This window comes from Odontesthes bonariensis, chromosome 13 (genome assembly GCF_027942865.1).
Source record: "Odontesthes bonariensis isolate fOdoBon6 chromosome 13, fOdoBon6.hap1, whole genome shotgun sequence".
NCBI lineage: Eukaryota > Metazoa > Chordata > Actinopteri > Atheriniformes > Atherinopsidae > Odontesthes > Odontesthes bonariensis.
In genome coordinates, this window is record NC_134518.1 from 24,951,271 (window position 1) to 24,975,134 (window position 23,864).

The 23,864-nt window shown below is 42.2% G+C and overlaps 1 protein-coding gene across 8 annotated transcripts in view; it reads left to right on the top strand.

The window, feature by feature from the left end:
- Positions 1 to 23,864, top strand: part of pcdh19 (protocadherin 19) — a 53,884-nt gene that overhangs the window by 22,097 nt on the left and 7,923 nt on the right. For 4 of the 8 annotated variants that reach the window (XM_075481756.1, XM_075481759.1, XM_075481760.1 and 1 more), the window contains 2 exons: positions 7,208 to 7,266; positions 9,008 to 9,180. In XM_075481756.1, the coding sequence (XP_075337871.1) occupies positions 7,208 to 7,266; positions 9,008 to 9,180 (232 nt within the window). Of the gene's footprint in view, positions 1 to 7,207; positions 7,267 to 8,994; positions 9,181 to 23,864 lie in introns of all 8 variants that reach the window. The other 4 variants (XM_075481755.1, XM_075481758.1, XM_075481761.1 and 1 more) reach the window with 1 other exon arrangement.

A 23,864-nucleotide genomic window follows, 5' to 3' on the forward strand; every position in this document is an offset into this window, starting at 1 on the left:
GCCTGGGGCTGTTGGATTAATGAACGCTGATGAAGTTCCACTTGTATCCTAGGTGCTGCCTCCCTATTTGCTGGAGTGGCTGTGATGTGGTAGTATGTCTGGAGGCGGTGACTCATTCCCTTTACCCAGTGTCAGATTAAGGCATGTCAATAAACAGACCCACTCAATCCATCTCCGAGTGACTGCATCCGCTCAGAGAGCCTCCCAGTCTGTAATGAGCTGCTGCAAATCTCCATCCAGCTAAAATGCCTGGAAAGATGCCTTGTCACAGTGAGCAAGAAAAAAAAAACAGGGAGGGATGGCAAGAGAGACGGAGAGACTGCAGCTGCACCGATGTGAGTGGCAGCCACCTTTAAACTGCTAAGAGAAATTTCACAAAGCCACGCTCCTTTGTGCTGCAGAGGGGAGGTCGATGCGCTCTCCTCACAGTTTCGCAGATTTCTCATTTCTGTTGTCCTGGAGTGCTTTGAGTTTATTAAAAATTCATTCTTTGCTTACTGATTTCAAAAGTGACTGAAAGTTATGCCGTTTATTCAGTCACTGCTCTCATGTAAGCATTTAAGGGGAATGTGTTTACATAATATGCAGTGTTTCTGAGTGTTTATTTTTAAGGCTTGGCCCAGGGGAGGTAAGAGAAACCTTTGGGAACATCTCGTGTGCTAAATTAGCATGCCCCCCCTCCCCCTTAACACTGGCTGATGTAGGCCACAACTGAAAGAGAAACTGCTATCTAGTAATTCTGTCAGAGAAATGGAATGGCTGTTGAAAACATGCTTGCGTCTTCCCATGGGGGCGGAAAGCACAAAATCTACCTGGATTAGATGTTCCCCTTAGCGTTTCTGAAGTCTATTCAAAAAAATCACCACCTACTTCTCATGTGGCGCCACATGCACATTAACGGATTTTGGGATGAGAGGAGTGTGAAACTTTTCAGTCTGACATCCAAATTAAGGAAAATCCCTCAAGACTCGCCTGAAGGGGAAGTTCCTGCTATTTGAGTTTGATTGGGCTCCACAGGCTCTAAGAAAAATAAGCCGATTTCTTTTAAAAACCAGCGTAGATAGTCGAGTCTTTTTTTCTCCTCTCTTTTTACTATGTTAAACCGTGAATTGTAATGGCACAGAGACACACAGGTTTTCTTTCTGACCTGCTGAAAGAGTAAGTCTCAAAACACACGCAGACCTGAACGCTGAACAGGTGTTAAAGGGAACCCTATCCTCTTTTATGTGCCTTGTTGAAACAGTAGACCTCCTATTCACTCTAATGGATCCTATAACTCCATTTGAAAAGCTTAAAAGCACCACCCTTGTCTCCACAGACAAAGACTAAACAAAAACACCAACACAGGACGCCACGCAGCCACCAACAGTTTGAAACACGTTGGGCCTGAGCTGTGATTCCCTGTAAGACAACAGCTCTGACTTAAGCCTCTTTAGCGTCAGCCGTCTCCGCTGGAATGCAGACGTCTGCAAATGGCTCCTATTATTTAAAATCTTTTCATCATGCTGAAAGGGAGGGAAATAGCTTTGACGTTGAGAAGCTCATGAATAATGAATGCTGTTTCTATCAATGTATGTATAATTAATCACATCTCTACTAACTGGACTTCTGTGGAGCCTGTAGTCCTGAGTGACATGGAGACTGCTCAGGACTATTGTCTCTGCTTCATAATGAAAGACAGCAGCATGATCTGCAGATTTCGACGTGGGTGTGATGCACAAGTGGAGAGAGCGACTGCCACAGCACCTTTTGCTTTTTCTTCACAGAACAGGGACTGATTGTTTAGGCCTGAATGGGCAAATATTTGCTCAATTTCGCACAGGAAAGCAAGAAAAATGAGGAGGAAATGCAAGCAGGAAGTGCTGTTGTGTTTTACGTATCTGTTTCATTGTGTTTCAGAAAAGCTGTTGTTTAGCGCACTCAAACAATACTGAACACCAAACTGTGGTCAGGGACATAGGTGACCTCATGACAGCATTTAGTTCACAGAGTTTATTTTTTTCATCAACTCACAATGACCGCAGAAATCTATAAACTGCAGAAGAGCAGGGAAATCTTTTGAAAAGCTTCTCCCGACAGAATCACTCACTTTCGTGACATGATTGATTTCCATATGGGCGACTGGTTTGGGGTGAACTTATGGGTGAGGAAGTGAAATGATGCAGAGAATGTGACAGCTTATTTGTCACACATGTACCTCTCTGTCACAATTGATTGTATAAAATTGGAGTTTTGAGGGAAGCCAGTTGATATTAAATGGTAACAAACCTCTGTATTCATCACGCCAGCCCTCTTTTAGCAGGCAGAAATAGAAAATGTAATCTTATCCACAACCACGGCTGTGCCTCAGGCACTCTTTCACCCTTTTTACCGCTGATCCTCCCTCTGGGGCTCTGCCCTCTCTAAAGGAAGAGGGAAATCTATAATCTAGCAGATGGCAGAGGGTCTATGGGAAATTTAATAATCAAGTTGAAATTGTTGGTGTTGGTTAACGAGGTAGAGTGAGAAAGGTTTGTGATAGTTGAAGAGTGTTTCTCCCCTCATACATGGTGAACAGGATATAAACCCTCCACAAACGGGTGCATTTATCGTCTGCATCTTGGTCGTGGGTGTCGCGCTGACTGAATCTGAGCTGCTTAGAGGCACCGCTGGGTGCAGACCCAGAGGCGAAAACGCCGGGCGCCAGCACAGACTTGCGAGTCAGAGATTGTTGAAGCAGTGCTTTTGAGGCAAATAGGAAAGAGAGTCCGTGTATGCAAGAATGTGAATGTGCTAAGAGCTGAAAGTGAAGCATTTCTTTTCATAGGCACAGTGTATGGGATAAGAAATTCACCTGCAGACCCCGCACTCTCACACACTTTGCTGCATCCACACTGCAACAATTACATAAAAGAAGTCCATAGATTTGTGAACAGCCACTTGTATACACTAAACACTTCCTCTGAGGTGGTTTCAGTTTTTTTACCCATCTTTTAGCTTTACCACAACCAAACCTTGTCGGATAATGAAGCTTTTTTTTACTCTTATTGTGACAGTTTTGTAAACCCTCTGGATCTCTTCCTCCTAAACTCTTTGTTTAGCAAAAACGGGATATCAATAACGAGTGACATTATGTGTAACATTTTCCTCCTGGACTGAGGGGAGTCCATGACTGCGCTGCAGCAGCGAGGCACAGTCTCATGCTGCTCAACCACAAAGTGAAGCAGCCAAATTTGATCTGACAGTCTTAATTGATTCTGTCTCATCTGTGTGTTCTGTATGTTCAAACTGTGCATTTTAGTATAGAGTATTCTTTGTCCATAACAAACATGGCTGGATGTTTTTTGTCAGTTAAATTGATGACATTAGAGTTGCATCCATGTAAGACATGAACCATTTATTTCTGTAATCAGTTTTTCTTTCTCTAGATGCTCAATTTTATTAATCCCCATCCCGACTACCGCCTCCTCCCTTTGTATTAGATAAGATTTATCTAAAATGTTAACTTTGCCTAAAAGATTGATAATATGCATCTTTGTTTTGGCAGGGTTAAATGCTCTGTAAAGGAATAAATTACAGTCTTTAAATCACAGTATTTTGGTTTCATGTCAGGCCATTTTTAAAATGGAGAAGGAAAAGTGAACTGCTTATAAATTGAACTCTTGAGTAAAAAAAACATATTGCTGATGGCAGCATTTATGCATCCCCTTTGTCAAAACAGCATGTTATTAATGCATGTGGCTATATTTGCTCATATTTTTTAGCTCACTCTTTCTTGTTTGAATGTACTACTGTGCTGTATCAGCCTCGATTATACATACAGTAGGGCAGCTGTGTGACGTTTTTTTTTCTCTCTTTTTCTCTCCTATCTGTGTGACATCTGCTGAACTTGTCGGGTGTTTACTGGGGTAACAACTGGTGTCTTCACCCCCCCCCCCACCACCCACACACACCCCTCTTCTTCTCTCTGGTGCCACCCGTGCCACCACACAATGAATACACTTGCATCCAGACTACAGAAGCAATTGTCACGCTGGGAGGAAGGCAAATCAAATCTTACGGCAGCAACTAGGCGAGGAGATTGCTTTTCCTCTCAGTCGCAGAGAAGCAAGTCCGGCGTCCCCGCGCCTCAGGTTTTGATGGAGAGAAAGAAGCAAAGGGTGAAAAGTGGAAAGCTACTGGGCTGCAGCTGCTGGACTGCAACTCTTCGGCAGGTCAAGTCGCACCCATTTCCTCCCATCCCCACCGTCTCTCGCCCTCCACTCCCTTTCCACTTCTCTCTCCACTCATCCTGACAGTACCTATCAGTCACCCGGCGACACCAGGGACTACATTCCTGCCTCCAGTTCTTCAGATGAAACGGAACAATAATTATGGGGATAGAGTGGCTCTGGCCGCCAAACTGGGGCCACTCAATTCACAACAACACATTGTCCAACCTTATTAAGTAGCCATTTGTGGCATCCTCACTGTAGTCAAGCAGTCCTTATCCCCTTGCCTGAAACTTGACCTCCCAGCAAGATATATTGACATGTCCTCCAATTTGAGGTCGGTCAGAAACGCGGGGGAAGACATTACATTTCTTTACAGGAAGCCTGGACTAATGCATCCGATTCTGCCTCAGAATAGGCACTCTTGAGTGACTCATCATTGCCCAAGGTTATGCCCTCTCGTGATGACTTATAGTTCATTTCCTCTGACAATTTAATAAACAAAGAAAGGGAACCACATTCCTTGAAAGATGAGGAGCTGCAGTGTTTAAGAGCTGAAGCGGAAGACCTGGGGATGCAAATGTAGAGGAGCCTCTTTTCAATGCACCTACTGGTGTTGCCCCTTAGGAGGGCTCTGTGTGAAACTGCTGCGGGAGAATTGCATGATGGAAAGAAGGGTTCCATTTCAGGATGGGAAGAAGTTGAGAGCAGAGGCATGCTGCCTTCTTCTCCAGGCCATACTCGCCCTGAACACGGCAACCAAACCAATTACAGGCTGTAGCCAGAGTGACATTCTCAAGAAATTTTCCATCTGGTCTTTTAAATGAAGTTTTTCTCTTGTTACTCATGCCTTGCATTTTCATTCGTCTCTCAGTGGATGCGCAGCCACTGTAGCAGATGAGGCTGTTGAATACGTACGTGCTGGGATCAAAGCAGAGCCCAAAAGCAGCGTAGAACATTATGCATACACGGATCCTAAATTTGTTTTCACATGAACTTCATTCCATCTATACAGAATATAGAAAGGTTGGTGGGCATTGTTCTGCCAGGGGAGACTTTGTTTTGATAAAACACCATGTAGAGGTACATTTGAAAAACGTGACATGATTTCTAAATAGAAGAAATACAAGTGCAAATATTTAATGAATTATTGATCTGAGTTGCAGTATGTTCCCACTCCTGTTACCTTTGATATTTAATGGAGTCAAGCTGCATGGGAACAAACAGAGTCAGGGTTAATACAAGAAAATGAACACAATGTGCTCCGAATTATGGGATAATACTAAAATGTTAATTTGATTCCTTTTTATAAATTATCCTCGGTATAGCAGTGAGTTGAAGATTAATTAGTGGTAAATGGTAAAAAGGACAAGGTGTAATGCTAACCTTCAGCGGAAACACTCTGCATTGTAACTTGGTGAACTCTTGTCAGAACTGCAATATTTCTCATTATAATACAACTCAAAATAATAAGGAACAAAGCAGGTAAGCAGATAAGCTGCTTATCCATTGATTTAAGATAGACACATCTGCATATTAGAAAATACAGGAAGATTACAACTGTGATATACAGCTAAATTCATTGAAGGCCTTTATGAGCATACTCCTAACAAAGAAACGTAATGCTATTCTTAGAGTGAAAATGTCATCAATAACAACAGAGTACATAAATTTGGTAGTATAAAAAAAACTCCCTAGAGTCCAACACCACACATGGTCCGTCAGCATTACTACTATCATTAGATTTAGATCTTTTTTCCAAAAGAGATCATATAGACTCGGACTTCAGTGCTGCTTATAGTCTTCTGCATTGTGGTTGGACTTCCATGCCGAGTCTACAAAAGTTCAAAATGTTCCACTCCATTAACATCTAATAAGGCGAGTGTTGGCGCTGTCGCACACTGAGTTGTATGACAGCTGTGCAGGGCCACAGCTACCTCAACAGCAGGCCTGTGTCAAATGTGCGGTCCACTTGATAATCAGCAACTGTGCTCCAGCAGCACCATTAACCTTTCTTACCATCAGGGCGACTTTTTTTTTTCCAGCAGGGCTTTGATCGAGACTTCCCTCGGAAGTCAGCCATTGACTCACAGCTTTTATCAGCATATAGTATCTGCACTGTGGAATTTTAAGTGAAGTCCCTGCTTACTTTCTACAGAAACACCTGCATCTTATCAAACTTTGTCTCAAGGGTCGTTTCTTGGCCTCTTGAAGGTCTGGGAAAGTCTCCCGAGAGGTTTTGATATGTAATTGCTCTCTGACGTCTTACCTCGTGTGAGTAGATGTTTGGCAGACATGGCAGGGGGGCTACCTGTTCAGCGTACACTGACTCCTCTGTTCACGTGCTCCACTTGTCAGACATTCTCCCAGCTAAATAAATGTTTGAAAAAAAAGACTGGATGATCCCTTTGAACTGTGTTCTCTAATGTGGGTCAGAAATCTATCGGATGCATATTCTGAAAGCCTTTTCATCTGCAATTGCAGAGTTAAGATTCCCCTGGCACACTCTTAATTTCATCTACTTCTCTTACAGTTATTTATTTAATATTTCTACATTAATGTCTACTCAAACATGGTAAAAGTGAAGAGTTCAGAGAAGAAAAAAGTGAAACTTTTCTTCTCCTTGTGTCTGCATGATAGTCTGTCCTCCCTAATGACTCCATTTTAAAGACAGTGGGCTGACGGGCAGGGTGGGGAGGGAGCATTGGATCGAGAGCGGGGAGGGCGAAGAGGAGAAGAGAGGCTGTGCTCACTGCAGCACTCTCCTCTGCTCTCAACTCCCAGTCAGCCTCTCTGTGTGTGTGCTTTGAAAGAGAATAGGATTCAGCCCTTTGAAAGCTGAGGCTGCTCACCAGGGCCTTTGTGTAAAATAACATTTCTACTGAAAGCCAATTACTGGTAACATTATTTTGGTTGCTTCCATTATTAAAAGTATCTCTCTTTGTTGCCCCCATCATTCCTCCTCCTCAACCCCCCACCCCACCTGCTCGCCTTTCCCCTTCATCACTCTCTTACAGACGGAGAATTATTCCATTGATTCCAGTTATGTGAACAGCAGAGCCCACCTCATTAAAAGGTATGTCTTGATTAGGAATTGTTACCAGCACCTCATTACCATTGTTATCTGATCTGTAATAGTTTTATCTAATGAGAGCACAGCCACATTCTCTGCAGTTTGCACTTGTACCTGCATGTTTCTCATTTGGCGTAATTGAAATGGGAGGATAAGATTTTCGGATAAACAGTTTTAGTGCGTAACGCATTTGGGAGACATTTGCTGTAATGACTCATTCTTCCAGATTATTTGATTACGTAGAGCTGCGGAAACTGCAAGAAATCATTTCATGTTTAAAAATGAACTGATTCCACTTCTGTAGTGTAGCTCTTTAGCAACACGGGTGACTTGATTTGCATCGAGTTAGTTTTGAAAAAACCCTCAATGATTAAACGATATTCAAAAGCTTTCTCCAGTGTTATTCAAGGCAGGGATTTCATGAATAGTCAACATTTATTTTCTTTTCTTTCGTGTTGATGTAGAACTGAGAAATAAATGTTTTCATTGTGTATTGTAATGCAACCGACCCGAACCAAGACACCTGATAAGGTTGCAGGAATTCGGCGCTGGGGGCTGTTATAGGGGTCATATAGTAATTCCCTCCAGCCAAAGAGGGTTTTGTAAGCAGGCTTTCTTTTTACCTGCAGCAGTAGAACATTCCACGCTTTCTTTTGTTTGAGGCTACAACACCCTTTTGAAAACCTATTACGGCAATTCCGGCCCCCCCAAAAAAGATTCCTTGCATTAATGTAAACAAAGAGCACTCGAGTGTGGGCCTCTGCAGGATACTACAAAGAAATCCCCTCAGGAGCCAGTGAGCCTACAGTCTGGGACAGGTGCAATTACAGTGATAACATCAGAGAGCCAGCATTACCTCCGCTGCAGTCCTCTCTCCCAGGTTGGAGACTGTGTGGCTTGGTCTGGGGAATGTAACTACCTTGTACTGTCCTTCACTTTTTCTTCTTCTCCTTTTACTTCGTTAGCACACTTTTGTTTACTCATATGTTCTCCTCTCTTTATTGTTTCTCTCCTTTTTAACCTCCAAGAGTGTCTATGAACTCTGGACTTTTTTTATTCCCTCCTACAAGAACACACGTTCAACCCTATTTAGTGTTGCTTGTAAAGCCGAATTCGTTCCAGTGGGATGGAAATCAAATGAAGGGAAATCACGCTGTTACTGTGCAGCTGTTGATTGTGCCCCCACACCCCATCCTCTTTATTGACTGTGAGCCCCAAACAAGACAGATGCTCAGTTTGTATGCTTCCAGCACTTCCTCCATCCATCTTCCTTCCAGGAATTCCTGATTACTGCAGTATTTGTTTAAATTGTAGTGAGTGAGTGCCTCCTGTTTGTTGTTTGCGATGTACTTGAAGACAATGCATCCATCCAAAATGTCCCATACTGAAACATCCTATAGCATCTCTGTCAAGTTAAAAAATGTCCATCCAAAGAAGACTTACACTTTCGTCTTATACTGTTGTTAATGCAAACAGAAGCAAGAGAGGGTCCTTGTTCTTTTCAAAGGCTTTTAAGGAAAACTTACTGCAAAGTAAATCCATTTTCTTCAGCTTTAAATAAATGGAAATGGACTATGTTAAAGGGAAAGAATTCTTGGAAAACATAAAAAGGGACAGGGATAGAATAAAAAAGACCGCTCGTTACGAACCGTTAGAGACACAGGGGACGAAGGACAACGTGTGAGAGAAGGTGATGTGACAGTTAATCAACATTTCCCTTTCGTCCCTCCTGGCCCCCATGTAGCACATCAACATTCAAGGACCTGGAAGGAAACAGTCTGAAGGACAGCGGCCACGAGGAGAGCGACCAAACCGACAGCGAACATGATGTCCAGAGAGGACACTATGTTGACACGGCTGTCAATGACATGCTGAACATGACTGTCCCCCCTAATGTTTGCCAGCTGCCAGACCAAGGTAAGGAAACCTGTGCTGGTTTGTTTGTATTAGGAGTGTGTGTTAAGAGGTTTAAAACATCCTTAGGAGTATGTTGTTGCCAGTTTTAAGATAAGACAAATATGGATTTTTTAGTGTGTTTGGTACTATTTTTAGCTACCGGAGCATGTTTTAGGATCCATTATGCCCATTGCGGGTCTCAGATGTGCAAGCATGAATAACACCATAACATCAATTTTTTTTGTCTTTGATGTCCCGCTCGTGTAGATAATGTGAGGGATCTCTGACAGCGAAGGCTACCGTTTGATACAGGCTTAGGCAACTTTATTGACTGATAGTAGCCATGTCGGCTCTTTAAGCCAGGCTGACTTCAGATGTGCTTGAATGGCAGCAATTAGGCTCACAAAGGTACAAGGTGGAAATCTACATATCTCCATGTGCCCTCATCCATTATTCAATGGGATCATTTAGCAGGGAATTAATGTTGATGTTTCATTTCTGACTCGCAGTTTAAAAAGACATCCACTTGGTTGGCAGAAGTCAGTGTCAGGGTCATGTTCGTTCTTAACTGCTGCCAGTCAGTCTGAGAAAGAGAGTGGGCCAGTAAGAGTAGAAGGAAAGCAGGATAAAGCTGTCTAGAGCGGACCAGGATGTTAGTGTATGCATGTGAGGGTATTTACTGAGCTCAAAGGAAACACCGCAAACACAGGTGCAGTGGCTCTGAGAGCACAAGAGTCAGCATTTGGGAAAAAATTGGAAAAACAGACATTTTAGGATGATTCTGACTAGAAATCTGAATTCAGAATGAGTGTTTTGTATTTAAAACACACTCTCGAGATATCACTCTCTGTATCTGAACTTTGCATTCACTCCACGCTCCAATTCCATGCCAAATTTAGGCTTTCTTCCCTCAGTTAACGCCAACATAATTTTGGGTCCCTTTTACTAACACTGCCCTAGAAAGGCTGTCTACTTTCTCACTACTCCCTTTTCTTCCTCCTCAGCTCATATAGGGGAGACATTTTAATGAGCCAGAGATATCGAAAGAGAAATGCATAAAGAGTGAAGATCATATGCTTTACTTGAATTATTTAGCTATCTATTTTTATCAGTGGACTGTGAAGTGTGTGGGTGTGGTTGGAGAAGTAGTAACAGATATCTGTATGCTCATTCTCGTCTGGTCCCTGGCATATTTAATTGACCAGATGCTTCACTTGGAGCTTTTTTTTTTTGCTGTTTATGTTGTTTGACTGAAGAACATTAGACAACCTGCATTTTATAGTCATCAAGAATGGAGTTATACGAATGCATCTGTCTTCCTCGCCGGCTGCGCTGGCTTGTTAACGACTTAGCTGAGAAATGCAGATTGAGGTGTATAAGGTCAGGAAGAGTGGTGACCATTAGAATCAACTTGTCCCAGGTGTTCCCCCAGTGGCGTCAGACTATAATGAACAATGAAAAGTGAATTGGTTCCTTATTGGTTGCCAGCTGTAATTACTTCACAACCTGCAAAAATTCCTATGTCTCTGAAAAATGCATGCTGACAGGTCTTCTGGTAGTGGAATCTCATTATTGAAGACAATTAGAAATGATGTACATGAAGAATATTACAAGTGGGGAGAGCTCTCCGAGGCGGTGTGTTTTTCATTAACACCACCGATGATTGTATCTGTTTCAGCAAAATGGATGCATGCCTCCTGAATGTGTAATGCAGCTCTACATTTCTGGTAAACAGAACAAAAGGCTATTTTGCAGTGCTGTCCATTCTTTTGACCAGAACGAAACAGATGATAACAAAGATGATGTTTGGATTACAATGTGTTTGCTAGTACCCTGTCTTTTCAATTGCTGCCTACTATAGACTCCCTATTTGCCCGGCAATTTTCTTCAGGACAGACTTAACAAAATGGCCTTTCTGGAAGCTTTTTTCTCTATATGTTTTCATAGTCCGTCAGCTTCAGTGGTCACTCCACTGCGGGTGTTGGTAGTTATTAGATAATTTGATCAAAGATCACATGCGGAAATGTAACGACATGGCAAATGAAATAGTCCCCTAATTACCATCTCAACAGTCTAATTACATACTTTAGTGAAAGGCCAGTGTGGGATGACAGTGATGGGCAGATGATGCACAGTTGAATTCGTGTCCCCTGTTGTACGAGGATTTTACATTATCAGAATTTCTCTGTAGATCCTCAGGAGAACATTGACTGCATCATTTCCCTGCTTCTTTTCCTTTGAGCAAATCAACTTCATCAAGAAGGCAGAAGCCGAACAGTTTGTATAATTTGAGAGGCGCAGTGATTGCATTCGTGCGATGTTGTGGTTAGGCTTTGAGCTCATCTGTCTTAATTGACAAAAAACGGACACCATATTCCTTTGAATGGAGGAGATTTCCAGAAAACAAATAGACATGTTAACTAAACACCCTGCTGCTTAGATGTCTTCTGGGAGTAACTCTGCTGTAAAGTGTGCCTCTCCTGCCAGCTAAAGCAGAAAACAAGTTGAGAGGCTGCAATTGCCAAAGGACAACAACAACACACAAGCTGAGGATAGAGGCGCCTAGTTTTCTATGTGATTTTTATTGTTCTCTTTTCTTGTGTTGATAAGCACCAAGAACAAAAGAAAGCTGGAAGTGGGAGAGAGGAAGGGTTAAACTCTCGGGCTTTTACAGTGCAAATGTTTACCATTCCCAGTGCCATGTAAAGATGTTGTTTGCCCAAGAGACGAGTCGTTACCTTTACACAAAGACCCTGCCTTAGCGTCATGTTGTTGGCTTTCATGTGGGAAGCCATTTGAGGATGAGATTCCGTTCCTAACTAGTCCAGCACCACATCAGAGTGGGCATTTTCTCTTTCTAAAGCAATTTCAGAGTTTGATATATGGCTTTTGTCCACGGGTTATGCTTTTCTCCTCAGTGATGTGGTTTCAGCAACACTTCTCATTATTCCTCTACCAGCCACCACCAAGGTAACGCTAAGTGAAGTGCTTGTGAATAGATTTTCGACTTATATCTGAGTGAATAATTTTTTGTTGAATCGCTGCCAAGAATCTAAATCTGTGCTCTTTTTGAAAACCTGACCTTAAGTATCCTCGCCGAGTGGATTAGATTAGGAAAGTATCTGAAGAACAAATTACATTAAATCTTTTCAAATCTATAGAGGAAGGGATATCTTCAACATGTAATGGCTGCCCCATATCTGCCAATAGAAGAAAACTGGACGATATTGCGGTAGTTATAGACTGAGAAGAGCTATATAAAATGAATTCCTCTTTATCTTTACAGGCATGTCTGTGAAGTTAGAGGGATTTGGTTAAAGTCTGTGACATGCTAGCTGTGGCTCTGTGGAGCCATTAGTGTCAAGGGAGAAGCATGGGAATAGACTCCGAGGGGGCTAGTGACAAAGGGAGCTTAATACATTTTTTTCGACTTTCTTTGATTGTCATAGCTCACACTGTAATTCCTCCCAGATATGGATGAGCCATGGTTTTCAAGGATTAAGATTCGTGTATTGTTAAGTCTCTCAAGTTATTTCTGTGGGAGGGAAAGAGGGAGCATCAAGTCATTTTACAGCGTCCGATTTGTGGCTTTAGACGTTTGTGGTCTTTGGTTTTGGAATTGTTTCCAGGTCAATGTGTAAGTGCTCATCAAATGAAATCCCTACTTCTTGGCTTATTAGACTCAAAGGGATCCAAGACTGCTCAATTAGCCAGAGCAGGGAACAGGCCTCTTTTATTTCTGACAAATTCCTTGGCCTTCACCTCTGGAGAATATCTCTCATCTATCTGTTAGCTCCCTGTGGGTGTGTGCCTGAAGCTGGAGCCCAGGAATGGAAGCCCCCCTCTGTGGGCCGCAGATTTCTCCATATTCCCTTCTTCCATCAGCAGATCCGCAGGGTTTCGCTGTTCCTAATTGATTTCACCCCCCACCTTTTCATTTTCTCTCTTTCTCACCTTGCATTTGTCTTCCGCCTCTGTTTCCATCTTCTGACTGCAAACATCTACAACCCACCCATCTCCCAACTTTGTGCCAGTCAAGCACTTCACTTTCCCTGTTGAATTAAAGAAAGTGTAAAGGCACCTCACATGTTTCTGCCGCAAACTTGCCCTAAATTCACCACGGGAACATTTCTAGTTTGCAGTTCTCTGATCTACTAACAAAAATGCTGACAGGTGTCAGAATGAGGAAGGCAACGGGAACAGGGCTGTGCTGACAACACGGGAGGAGGAGAGAGTCTGCGTGTGAGGGAGACAGAGATTGAGAGATGAGCTGAGAGTCTAGTAAGCAGTCTTAGTGAGAGAAAATAAAAAGAGGAGAAAAAGAAACAATCAGTCTGACAGGTAGGGGGGATTTTTTTTTCTTTCTCTCACTCCAAGGCAACTGTGAATTTGCCAGAGGATGTGACTGATTCTCAAACAACATTTGATTGAATTAAGCATCAAAACTCTTGTTGTGATTCAGGCTAGAAACAGCGCAAGTTGCGTTATGATACTTTATGATTAGATCAACATATAAACTCTATACTGGGACCATCCATTTTGATTTGGATTTGCCTAATCTAATGTGGAACCGGTGGAGGTAAAATGGCTGACAGTGACAAAGAGCTCGGTGCAATACAGGCACTAAGGAAGATAGAGTGCAAACACACTCCATACTCAAACACACCAGAGATTGCAGAGCTAGCAGGTGTAGTGGAGTCTGTAATGAACAACCAAGATGCAGATTTTGCCTCCAAGATGTAAAGACTTGAAGAAAAAGAAGGAAATAAAATGCCATTTCAAGCTGTGTCCATCTGGGTTCCTCTTTTTTTTTCATGGTGCATATCACTGAATGAAAATGTGTTACACTGCGAGGTGTCTGGCTCTGTCATATTAGAATTACACCTAATATCATAAAACAGAGCTGACTGATGGTGATTTTGCTCCTTGTGAAAGAGGCCTGTATTTTTCTCTCCTGTTTCCTTTTAATTTTTACTGGTTCTGCTGCTTTTTTTTTTGAAAAATTGCCTGTGCCTTATATTTGTTTGCTTTACTTTCATGAGTAAGCCAGCATTTTTTTTATTATTATTAAGATTATGTGCAAGCTTTAGCGAAGAGATGTGAAGAATTAAAACACTTGTGACGTATTTCAATTCTCTAACTACGGCTTGCAAGCATCACCTCTAGCTCCGCTTCGTCAACTGCATACGCTAGCAGAGACAAACAAAACCGCGCACAAAAGGTCTTCTTTTCCAGCCGGGACTGAAACATATAGTAATGTTATAATACCATAATGGCATCCCTTGAACCCTCACTCTACCAAAGCTCTCCTGAATATACTCAGTGTATTTAATCAGCTCAAGAGGGGACTGCTTATCTCTTTGCACTTGTCATGGATAGCGTATTGAACATATCAGAGAAAGAAATGGGAATAGTTCATTATTTTCTAGGGCTTACAATGAGCCTGATGTATCTCATTGCAGGCCCTCCACTGACAGCTCATTTTCTAGACAATCCTGGCTTTCAGTTCACAACGCGGCAGGGCAAGAGAGAAAGACAGAGGCTGAGAGGGAGGGAGGAAACACAGAGGCAGACAGAAAATAGGGCTCCGGATCTCCATTGCTTATTCATGACGCTGTGGCATGCTAGGTGTGTTAATAATCTCCGCAGAAACCAAGTGAATCGCAGTTGTTTGTTGAACACCTCGCCAAGCTGGGCCCCAATCAGCAGCAGATGGGAAAACAAGGGATCAGGATGATCCCAGACAGAGTGAGGGAGATTAAGAACAGGTAATGTGCAGAAGTTGATGGGGGCCGAGTGTGTATTAAAGAGAGAGGAGAGAGTACCTGAATTTTAAATCCTTCTGAGAGTGTGTACACAGTATATCGAGTGTGTGTGGTTGCAAGTGTGTGTCTATAAAGGTTAATCAGAAATGGAGCGGGGAAGAGAGAGACGGGGAGAAAGATAAAGAGATGGCACAAGAGAGAAATACTGTGGCTTGGTCGAAATAGAGTGAAATTCAAGAAGCGGAGCTATAGCGTTGTCTCCAGTCTGCTCGCCTTTTGTGGCTCTGATTGATTCTGCTTCTTGTCTGAGGAACTGAAGCAGCAGCCATTTTTCTAACGCCACCGTTATATTTTTAATTCTTTGAGGTCACAGCGTGGACACAGCCCGCTCCCAACTCTAGTACAAAGCAGGAAGTTATAAGACTGTCGGCTGAAACAAAGGACTGCGGAGACTGTAGCCCCATTAGTACAAACACCTTTATAAACTTTTTAGATTGGGTTAGGTATGTGTGTTATTTTAAAGCTACTTGTTTTTTTAAACGATTTCTACCACTAAAAAGAAGCATTACCTCCTAAAGAAAAGCAACTCATTGGAGTACTTTAGAACAACCTATGTGCATTCCTTACACATGTTAGTTATGTTGTCCACCAACAAGCTGATCATTTCCACAGAGCCACATCTTTAGCTGGAATCAATAGTTGGTTGCTGCTGTTTCAGAGCTGCAACACTGACATCCTTTTCACTGCTACAAGGCTTAAATTGAATTTGCTTCTTTACCTCTGAAGCTGAGCTCTTCACAGCTGACAGACAACTATTGTTACCCATTCCCAGTTTGGTGGGATGTTTTTCTTTTCATCCACAAATTTGAAATGATGTGTATTGTGCACTCATGCACGCTAACACAACTGTTGGATTGGGCACCTTCCACTACCGTGCAGATTTCTGCCAAGAAGTGGGGAGACACAGAAAATATGTAAATGCTTGAGGCTTTTTTTTTTAACCTTTTTTTCTGTGCCACTAATTTATAACCAAAATGGATTACTTGTTTAAAAAAGTAACTAAGTGATGGATTAATGTATTTGCAAAACAAACTTGTTACATCATTTGTCATGACAAAAAAGAACTGTCTTGTAATCTTAAAACAGTGGCGATAATGATATTATTGTAGTCGTCCCATATTAATGATGCAGAAAATAATCTCTTTCCTTTTCTTGCTTTGATTCTCACGACACATTTGTGCACTAGTTTATTCAGCAGGAGTCAAAAGAAATGTTACCCTTATTGCCGTTTCTGTGCCATCAGTCTGATTTGGGCATTCTGCCATAGACAGGTGATCTAATCTGAATACAATTTGACCCCCCCCCCCACCGAGTGATAATCTTATCTTCATGTGCTGTGAAGTCGATGTAACCAGAGGTTAACAAAGAATCCTCTCAGAAGTGCCATTCTTAATTTACAAAGTCCTGCACCACCAGCTGGTACAGCAAGTGTAGAGACTGCTGCTCACACACCTACCGGCAGAAGCTTCAGTGAAGTCAGAGGAAACTATTAATCCGAAAGCTACTGCTGCAGATTTTTCGCACTTATAGACACTTCACCCAAGGACAATGACAACATCAGTCACACCGGGTGAAAGTTGTTTCAGCAAATGCCAATTCTGTTCAAGCCGCAAATCCCTCCAGTCTCCATGGTAATTTGACAGTAACAAAGAAAAAGTAACGTGATTTTATTCTAGAAAATCGCTGAGAAGGGAGGTGGAGAAATGTAGGCTCTTCTGACAGTTGGCCAGTTTATTTAGACCTGTTTATTGTTATAAACATGATGAAAAAGTTCCCCAAAATGAATTAAATAATCCCAATTGTTAATCACATTACTGTGGTAATGGCACCAGTATAGCTCCTTTGCCAGTTTTGCTCTGGACATCCTAATTTAGAGTTTTAGTGTAACTTAGGGAGCGGTAGAACTGAATTAACTCTAATGAATTCATCCTCAGTTGATCAGCCACTGCTGTCTTTTTTGTCAGGATTTAAATTTGTGCGCATACAGTAACAGTTTAGTTGGCCACTACACCCTCTGTGCTCCGAGGTCAGAAAACAGCAGATCCTCATCCTCTGTTGACAATTTGAGTTCTTAACACTCTTTTACAAAAACAGGACTTGTCACAGCCTTGTTGATGAAATGGTATGACTGTGGACTGATACCATGTGGAGTAAACAGCTTGATGAGGACATATTATACACATAGACTAACTCAAAGGAGCCTCATTGTGTGGCTGGAAGTGGGCAGGATAGTCACAGACTGACTGCCAAAGCGAGGCTTGTATTACAGGGATCCCAGGATATCAGACACCAGGCGGCCTGTGCTCCCTCCAGGCAGGGCAGAGTCTGGCAGCTGGCCCATAGCCCAGATAGCTATAATCAGCTCCATTACCTGTAGCGCTGACGCCCGTTTAGGAGTCTTTATAGTAGAACTATAGCTTCACTGCAGGGATTAAGGATGCTGCAGAATTCAGGAAAACTACAAATAGCATGTAGCTGCTCAAGCTATAGCTACACCTGCTGCAGACACATACAGTGCACACAGAGGAGCACATTCACAACTAAACGCCACACAAACATGCAGTGAATGGTGAGAGATTTTTTTGGGGCATTGTGTGTCTTGGCATTCGGGATTTGTTTTATCTTCCCCCTTTCTGTGAATGGAAAGATTAAAAATATACTCTGCTCTGTTTAAAGAGGGGGAAATCTGCTGTCTTCTGACAAGTACATTGTAGCCCGCATTTTTTTGTCCAGAATACAAAGAGACATTTATCACTGCAGCTGTGGTAAGGGTGGGGGTGGGGGGGGGGGGTGGGGGGGATTCTCCTCTGCTGCAGCAATGTGGATCTCTCTTTTTAAACCCGTATTACTTCCTCTTTATGTGGGAAAAAATACTTTACCTGCATCCTCTTGAATCTATTTTAGATTTCCCTTGTTTAATTTTTTTTTCTTTCATTTCACCATCTAGACGAATGCTTTTGTCATCTCCATCCTGGTTTCTTATCCTGGCTCTCATCACCTGGGTTCTCCTGACAACATTATTACTCAAATGGAATATGAAGCAGAAATATGTAAAGTTACGTTGTCCTCCTCAGTTGTGGCAACAAAAGGTTACTACCTCAGGCAGAGTGCTGTAATATTTCCATATCTTCTTCCCCTCATGTATATTCAGTGAGAATGATTTATTTTCTAACATTTTACAGCCACTGAAATGCAGGATTTCTCTCGCAGATACTGTAAACCTTAGCACAGCAGAATATGCTCTTTGGATTTGTACTCCACCGAAGTTAAACAGAGGTTAAACAGAAGTCATCCAAACCACCTCTATCATTACTATCTTTCATTCACCAATTAGTGTCAGTGTTCCCCGCGCTGTCCGCCACATGACCTTGCAGAGATGAGCTCAGTGTGTTGTAATCCAACATTTTAAGTCAGTCTCACTAGTGGGAGTCACCTTATGGCTGCTAGTGACCCACATTATAAACTATTGATGAGAGACTGAGGGCACAGTAGCAGAGGGGAGGGATCTGCTGAGGTCTGTGAGGACCCAGAGAGCCTCCCCCTGCCCTTTTCTTGTCCACCATTTTCCACTAGACCTTGTCTGCATTTTGTCTCTCAACACTCCTTCATAATGAAGAACCTCCATTTTTTCTAACCCTCTGTGCTCTCTTTATGCTACCGATTGAACTAACATGCAGCCTACTAATTCAGTTTAGGGAAAAAACATATTGCTGCTGAGCTAATCTCTGCCTTCTTGGTGAATAAAGGTCAAAATTGTAACTGAACTGAACTTAAAACTGTAGCCTAAACGCCACTCGTCAGTCTGAATTACTGTGCCATGCACATGCTGCAGTCTAACTGTTTGGACCCGGTTCATTTGTGAGAAAGGTCAAGTGCCGAACAGGATCCAGAGTGGTGCCTCTGCATTGTGGCGTTGCTGGCGGTGGTGGATAATCAAATTAGAGTAAATTCATCAGCATTAAAAAACATTCATAAAGCCCCTCTTTTTTTCCACATTGGGCTACTAATAAGATGTTTCCTTTAGGCTACAACTTATCTTTTGGTGCATTAACATAATTATCATATGGCATTTGTATATAATGTTAAATACGTTTAATGTGAAACATGTAAATGCTGCTCTAACTGTAACATCTAGTTTACATGTGGAGAAATGGCAATGTAGGGGAAAAAAGTATTTTGACAAAGTGTAGAACACTTTCATGTTTCTTCCTCTATGTATAATTGAATGAGGGGCAGAATTCAGACAGTGGGTGCATCTCACCAACCCAATGTGACTTTTCAAACCCCTCTGTCCCCCATTCTTAAAAGGGAGGATGAAAGGTAATGAGAGAGGTAGGCTGTTAAGTTTAATGGCAGACAGGAAAACCTCAGAATGGCTCTTTTTAATGATGTGCCTCTTCTCATGCAGTCCTCGTTAAAGATGAGGCCAGAATGCTTGGAGAGGACAGGGAGGGGACTGTGGCCATGCAGACAGTGCACATCCCCCCGTCATCATCTCCGACATCTGCAGCGGGGGTCTTGGGCTCCTTTGTGTGGTCTCCTGTGCTCCTTCTCCATTCAGCTTGTATTAGCATCAGAAAATACTGTAAATAAAGTAAGAATCAGGCCGTGACCCCTTATGTCCACAGTTCTTACGGACTCGACACTACTCCTCCTCCCACTGCATAACCTTAACTGGCTTGGATTTGCAACTGAATGTCGAGCATGGTGTTTGGCTTTACCAAGAGGGCAGGTTGTTCCTCGGCAGCTTCTTCAGAAAAGAAACTCAAGGATCGAGAAAGAGTGAGGGAATTGGATCTTTGACACCTGTCACTTCCACTCTGTTGCACCTTTCTCCCTCGCCACACATAAGGACTTTTCATGTCACAGCTCAGCATGTTATCATGAGTGGGCACAGGGCCTGAGAAATCCAATTACTACCACTGTGTCAGACCCAAGCCACTATCCTTATGTATGCTGTACTCATGTTCCTCAAATCAGAGAAGATGTGCCCATTAGTTCCTTCTCCTTTCTTCTGACTAGTCTCCAACTCCATTTTTAATCTGTGTGTCTTACGGTACGAGCTGCAGCTTTTCTCTTGGACTGCCACTGTACTGACAGTCTTCTATATAGTGTGGCACTCGCTGGTGGGTGGCTAATGCTACAGACATTGGTTTTGACTGTGTTATATTAAGAGGTATCATGGTGCAGACCTCACTGTGGTGGATAAAAGAGAACCTGAGAGAGAATCAGCATGCCTCAAAGATGCCAAACAGATTGGACTCCATGACAGTGCAATAGATAGTAAGTTAGAAAGTGTTAGACCCAGTAGGTGTAAATCAAATGCATCTGCACGCCGGGAAGGGGACTCACTTTGTTTTTCTTATTTCCTTTATCTGCCTGTCATCCGTAAGTGACGCCACCTATGTGGTTCAGCGGTAAACAGGGGAATTGTTTTTTAAGCCATGATCTGTTTTCCGAGGTGGCCCACTTCCTCTTACTGTACACTGAGTTATATCTGCCCATCATGCTGCGTACTATCACAATCACCATGTTACAGTGTCCTACTTCCAGAGGTTGTTTCAGAATAGAGAAGAGTAGAATTTATTTAAAAAAGAGAAAAAGTGAAAGAATAAGGACACGAGAGAAGGAAGGCACCATGCTGATGCTTCAGTGACGAGATAAAATGGAATATAAAACACAACGCCTTGGTTAACACAAAATGAACATGACTTAAAGAGAGGCCACATTATATTAATTATGTAAGGCTGCTCTTTTGAGGCAAAGCAATGGCTCACAGCAGGAGAGGAAATCCTTAGATATTGGTTTACTGCACGTTGTATTATCCCCAGTTGTTCTGACTCAGTGACAAGTGCTGAAGTGTTGCATTTATTTCAGACAGCCAAGCAAAATAGCAGTTAATGAGAGAGGAGAAACTATGAGCTCTGTATCGTCATGGCAAAGGGGAAAGAATCGAATGGTTTCTTGGTGTTCATTGATTTTGTTTTTTAAATTTTTCAAAAGCCTCGAATCTCTTGATTAGTTATAGTTTGTGTGAAAAAGTGGATTTACAAACGCTTAATACTGGTGTTGGGAGGGTGGGGGGTCTCTCTCAAATTGTCATTGACATCTCTTTCATTAAGGAAATGCCTCATAAGGCAGCAAGTATTGTTTCCCCATCTCCCTGTGTCAAATTATTATTTGCAGTTTTTCTTCTCTGTAAGTTTGCAGATGCTGACACAATTAAAATATGGTTGTATTCCAGTTAAAAGCACTCCTTTAGAGTTCATTTAGGGATACTGACACTGTTAATCCTAGAAATTAGATGATCTGACCTCAGTTATCCCTCATAGTTTTGAAATCAATGATCACAGTCCACAGCAGTGCCATCTTTAAGTCGTATCTCCTTCTTTTTCCCCATCCCCGCTCACCATATAGCTTTCATCCTCCCCCCAACCCAATTCATGGATGTAATTTAAGTGTCTGTTTCTGCCCCCTTGCTTCTCCCAGACTCGAGGGTTTAGGAGCAAATTAGCTTGCCAGCTCGGTCAAGCTTAAACACAGAAATACTGCATTTGTTCCAGTGTATTTAAAGATGTCCTCTGCTGATGCTTTGTAAAGGGTACGAGCCGAGCAGACAGAGGCAGGCAAGCAAGCAGGAAGGCAGGCAGGGAGGCAGGGAGGCAGGCAGGCAGTCAAACAGACAGACACACAGACAGACAGGTGGGCGGCCCACCTGGCTGCCGTGCCAGAGTGGGCATGTGTGCCACAGGGACGCCAGCAGCCTTCTGTGCTGCGTTTTGGGAGTGCATTGTATTGCCATTGTGAGCTTGAAGAGTTTCATTTGAATTTCATCATTGGAAGGGCAATTTGAATACCCAGAATTGACAAGGTTGACATGTGCTGTGTGATTATCCCAAAGCACATTAGATCACATTCAACACAATCCTTGTAACGTTCGAATACATACGCTCATTGTTGCAATCAGTTTTCAAAACTATATTAATTATTTGCTTCAAATTATTAAAGCTACGAATTACCTGTGAAGGATTCACTTACCAAAGTGCTTACTCAATAAGCTTTTAACGACCTAGAAGATTAGGACCCATATGGTAGCATTTACTGTAGTTTGCTTGCTGTTTTTGTTGAAAACTGGTCCATGCAAATGTTTTAACAGTAAAAGCTCATTCAATCAAATAAAATACGGTTCTGTCTAATTTTCCTTCAGACACTTAATAGATTCTGCCCTGCAAGATGCTTCTTCCACAAAATCCTGTTTTAGCTGGAAATAGATCAAATTATATGAACAAGGTGAGCTCAAGTTTCAGTTTAATTTCCACTATAATTGCACTCTTTTTCATCCTCTTATCTTTCATATTTTAAAATAATTGTCTCTTTAAAACTCTCCAAACCCAAAAGATGAATTTTCTCTCATGAAATTCATCACTGAATTACATCCCTGATTAGTTTTTCTCCCAAATGTTATATATGGCCACAAAATTATCTAATTTACTACCATAAAGTTATTAAGCTGAATTTCTGTCTCAGTTACAGCGATGTGGTGGGAGTCATTATTGTAGCAGAGGAAAGAAAAAAATCATTTACAGTTTCTAGTTATTGGGTTTAAACCTAAATATATTTAATGATCTTATTGAACTTTTTAACTTGGATATATAGGGGTGTATTCTTCAACATTATGTGTTAATGTGTTATCAGTTGACATATCAGTAATATTTTAGTCTAAGTACTTTATTGTTTTGGTTTCTTTTTGTGCAGCCACATCCCAAGATCCTTTGAAATAAGAATTTACAAATGTCAGTCTTTGCAAATTAAGAATGTACAAATAATCATCCACAAGGGCAGTCATTTGACACAAGCAGCAACACCTTGACATAATCTGCGTGGCCTTTTGATACTGTTAGTGATAAAGTATTTCAGTGTCCAGTCTGGGATGCATGCTGGAAGTGTGTCATTTTCTCTACCAAATCTGCGTGTGTTGTTGGGTTGGCAGCGTGGTTGAACAGTTGGGCGCTTTTCTGGCAGAGATGAAGCTGGTCTTCCCACAGGCTTTCTGGTGTTCTGTTGCCACATACGTGCATTGTTCTGATGCTGGAGCCTGTGTTGAGAACCTCTCCGCTACCTCTTTAACACTGTTTACCCTCGTGCAGCCATGCTTGTCTCTGTATGCCTTTCTGCCTGGGTTAAATTCAGTTCAGAGTGCCTGTTGAGGTAGTTAAATGGTCACTGGCTCATGTAATGTATGAAAACCAGGGCATGAATTATGATATTGGCTGGTTTAAACAACAACAGATCAGCACTGTAAGCTCTGCCCCTTCAAATGTTCCACATGTCACGACATGAGTAAAGGCTAATGCTTTTTCAGGCTTTAAAACTGTTCCTTGGACACTTTGACCCTTATATATAGTTATGGTGTGAGAGGGCCACAATAGGGTGAAAGAATCCTCTCAGCAAAATAGTATTTGTTGCCAGGGCACTGAAACCGGCCCACCCACGTATGTCATCATGACAACCTGCTCGCATTGTTTCCACTACATCAAGCAGTCCATTGGCTAGTGGTCCTGCTCTTGAACAAAACAGTACTCTGCGATGACATAGTGATTTATAAACAGCACAGCGATTGCTTTTTTTCCTCCCGCTGCTGTTACACAGCTGTTAAGCAGATGCTGTTTGTACCAATTTAGAAGCGAGTGCCTTGTTTGTCAACACCGGTTTGGAAATTCATTCTTTATACTAGGACAGTGTTATAGAATGCACTGGCTGTGCTGGATGGGCAAAGCAGCAAGGGCACGGATGCACAGAGGAAGTAAATATTCACAGAATTTGTCTTTAGCAGTCGCTGGCCTTTGTAATAATAATTGACAAGCGCTTTTAAAGAAGCAA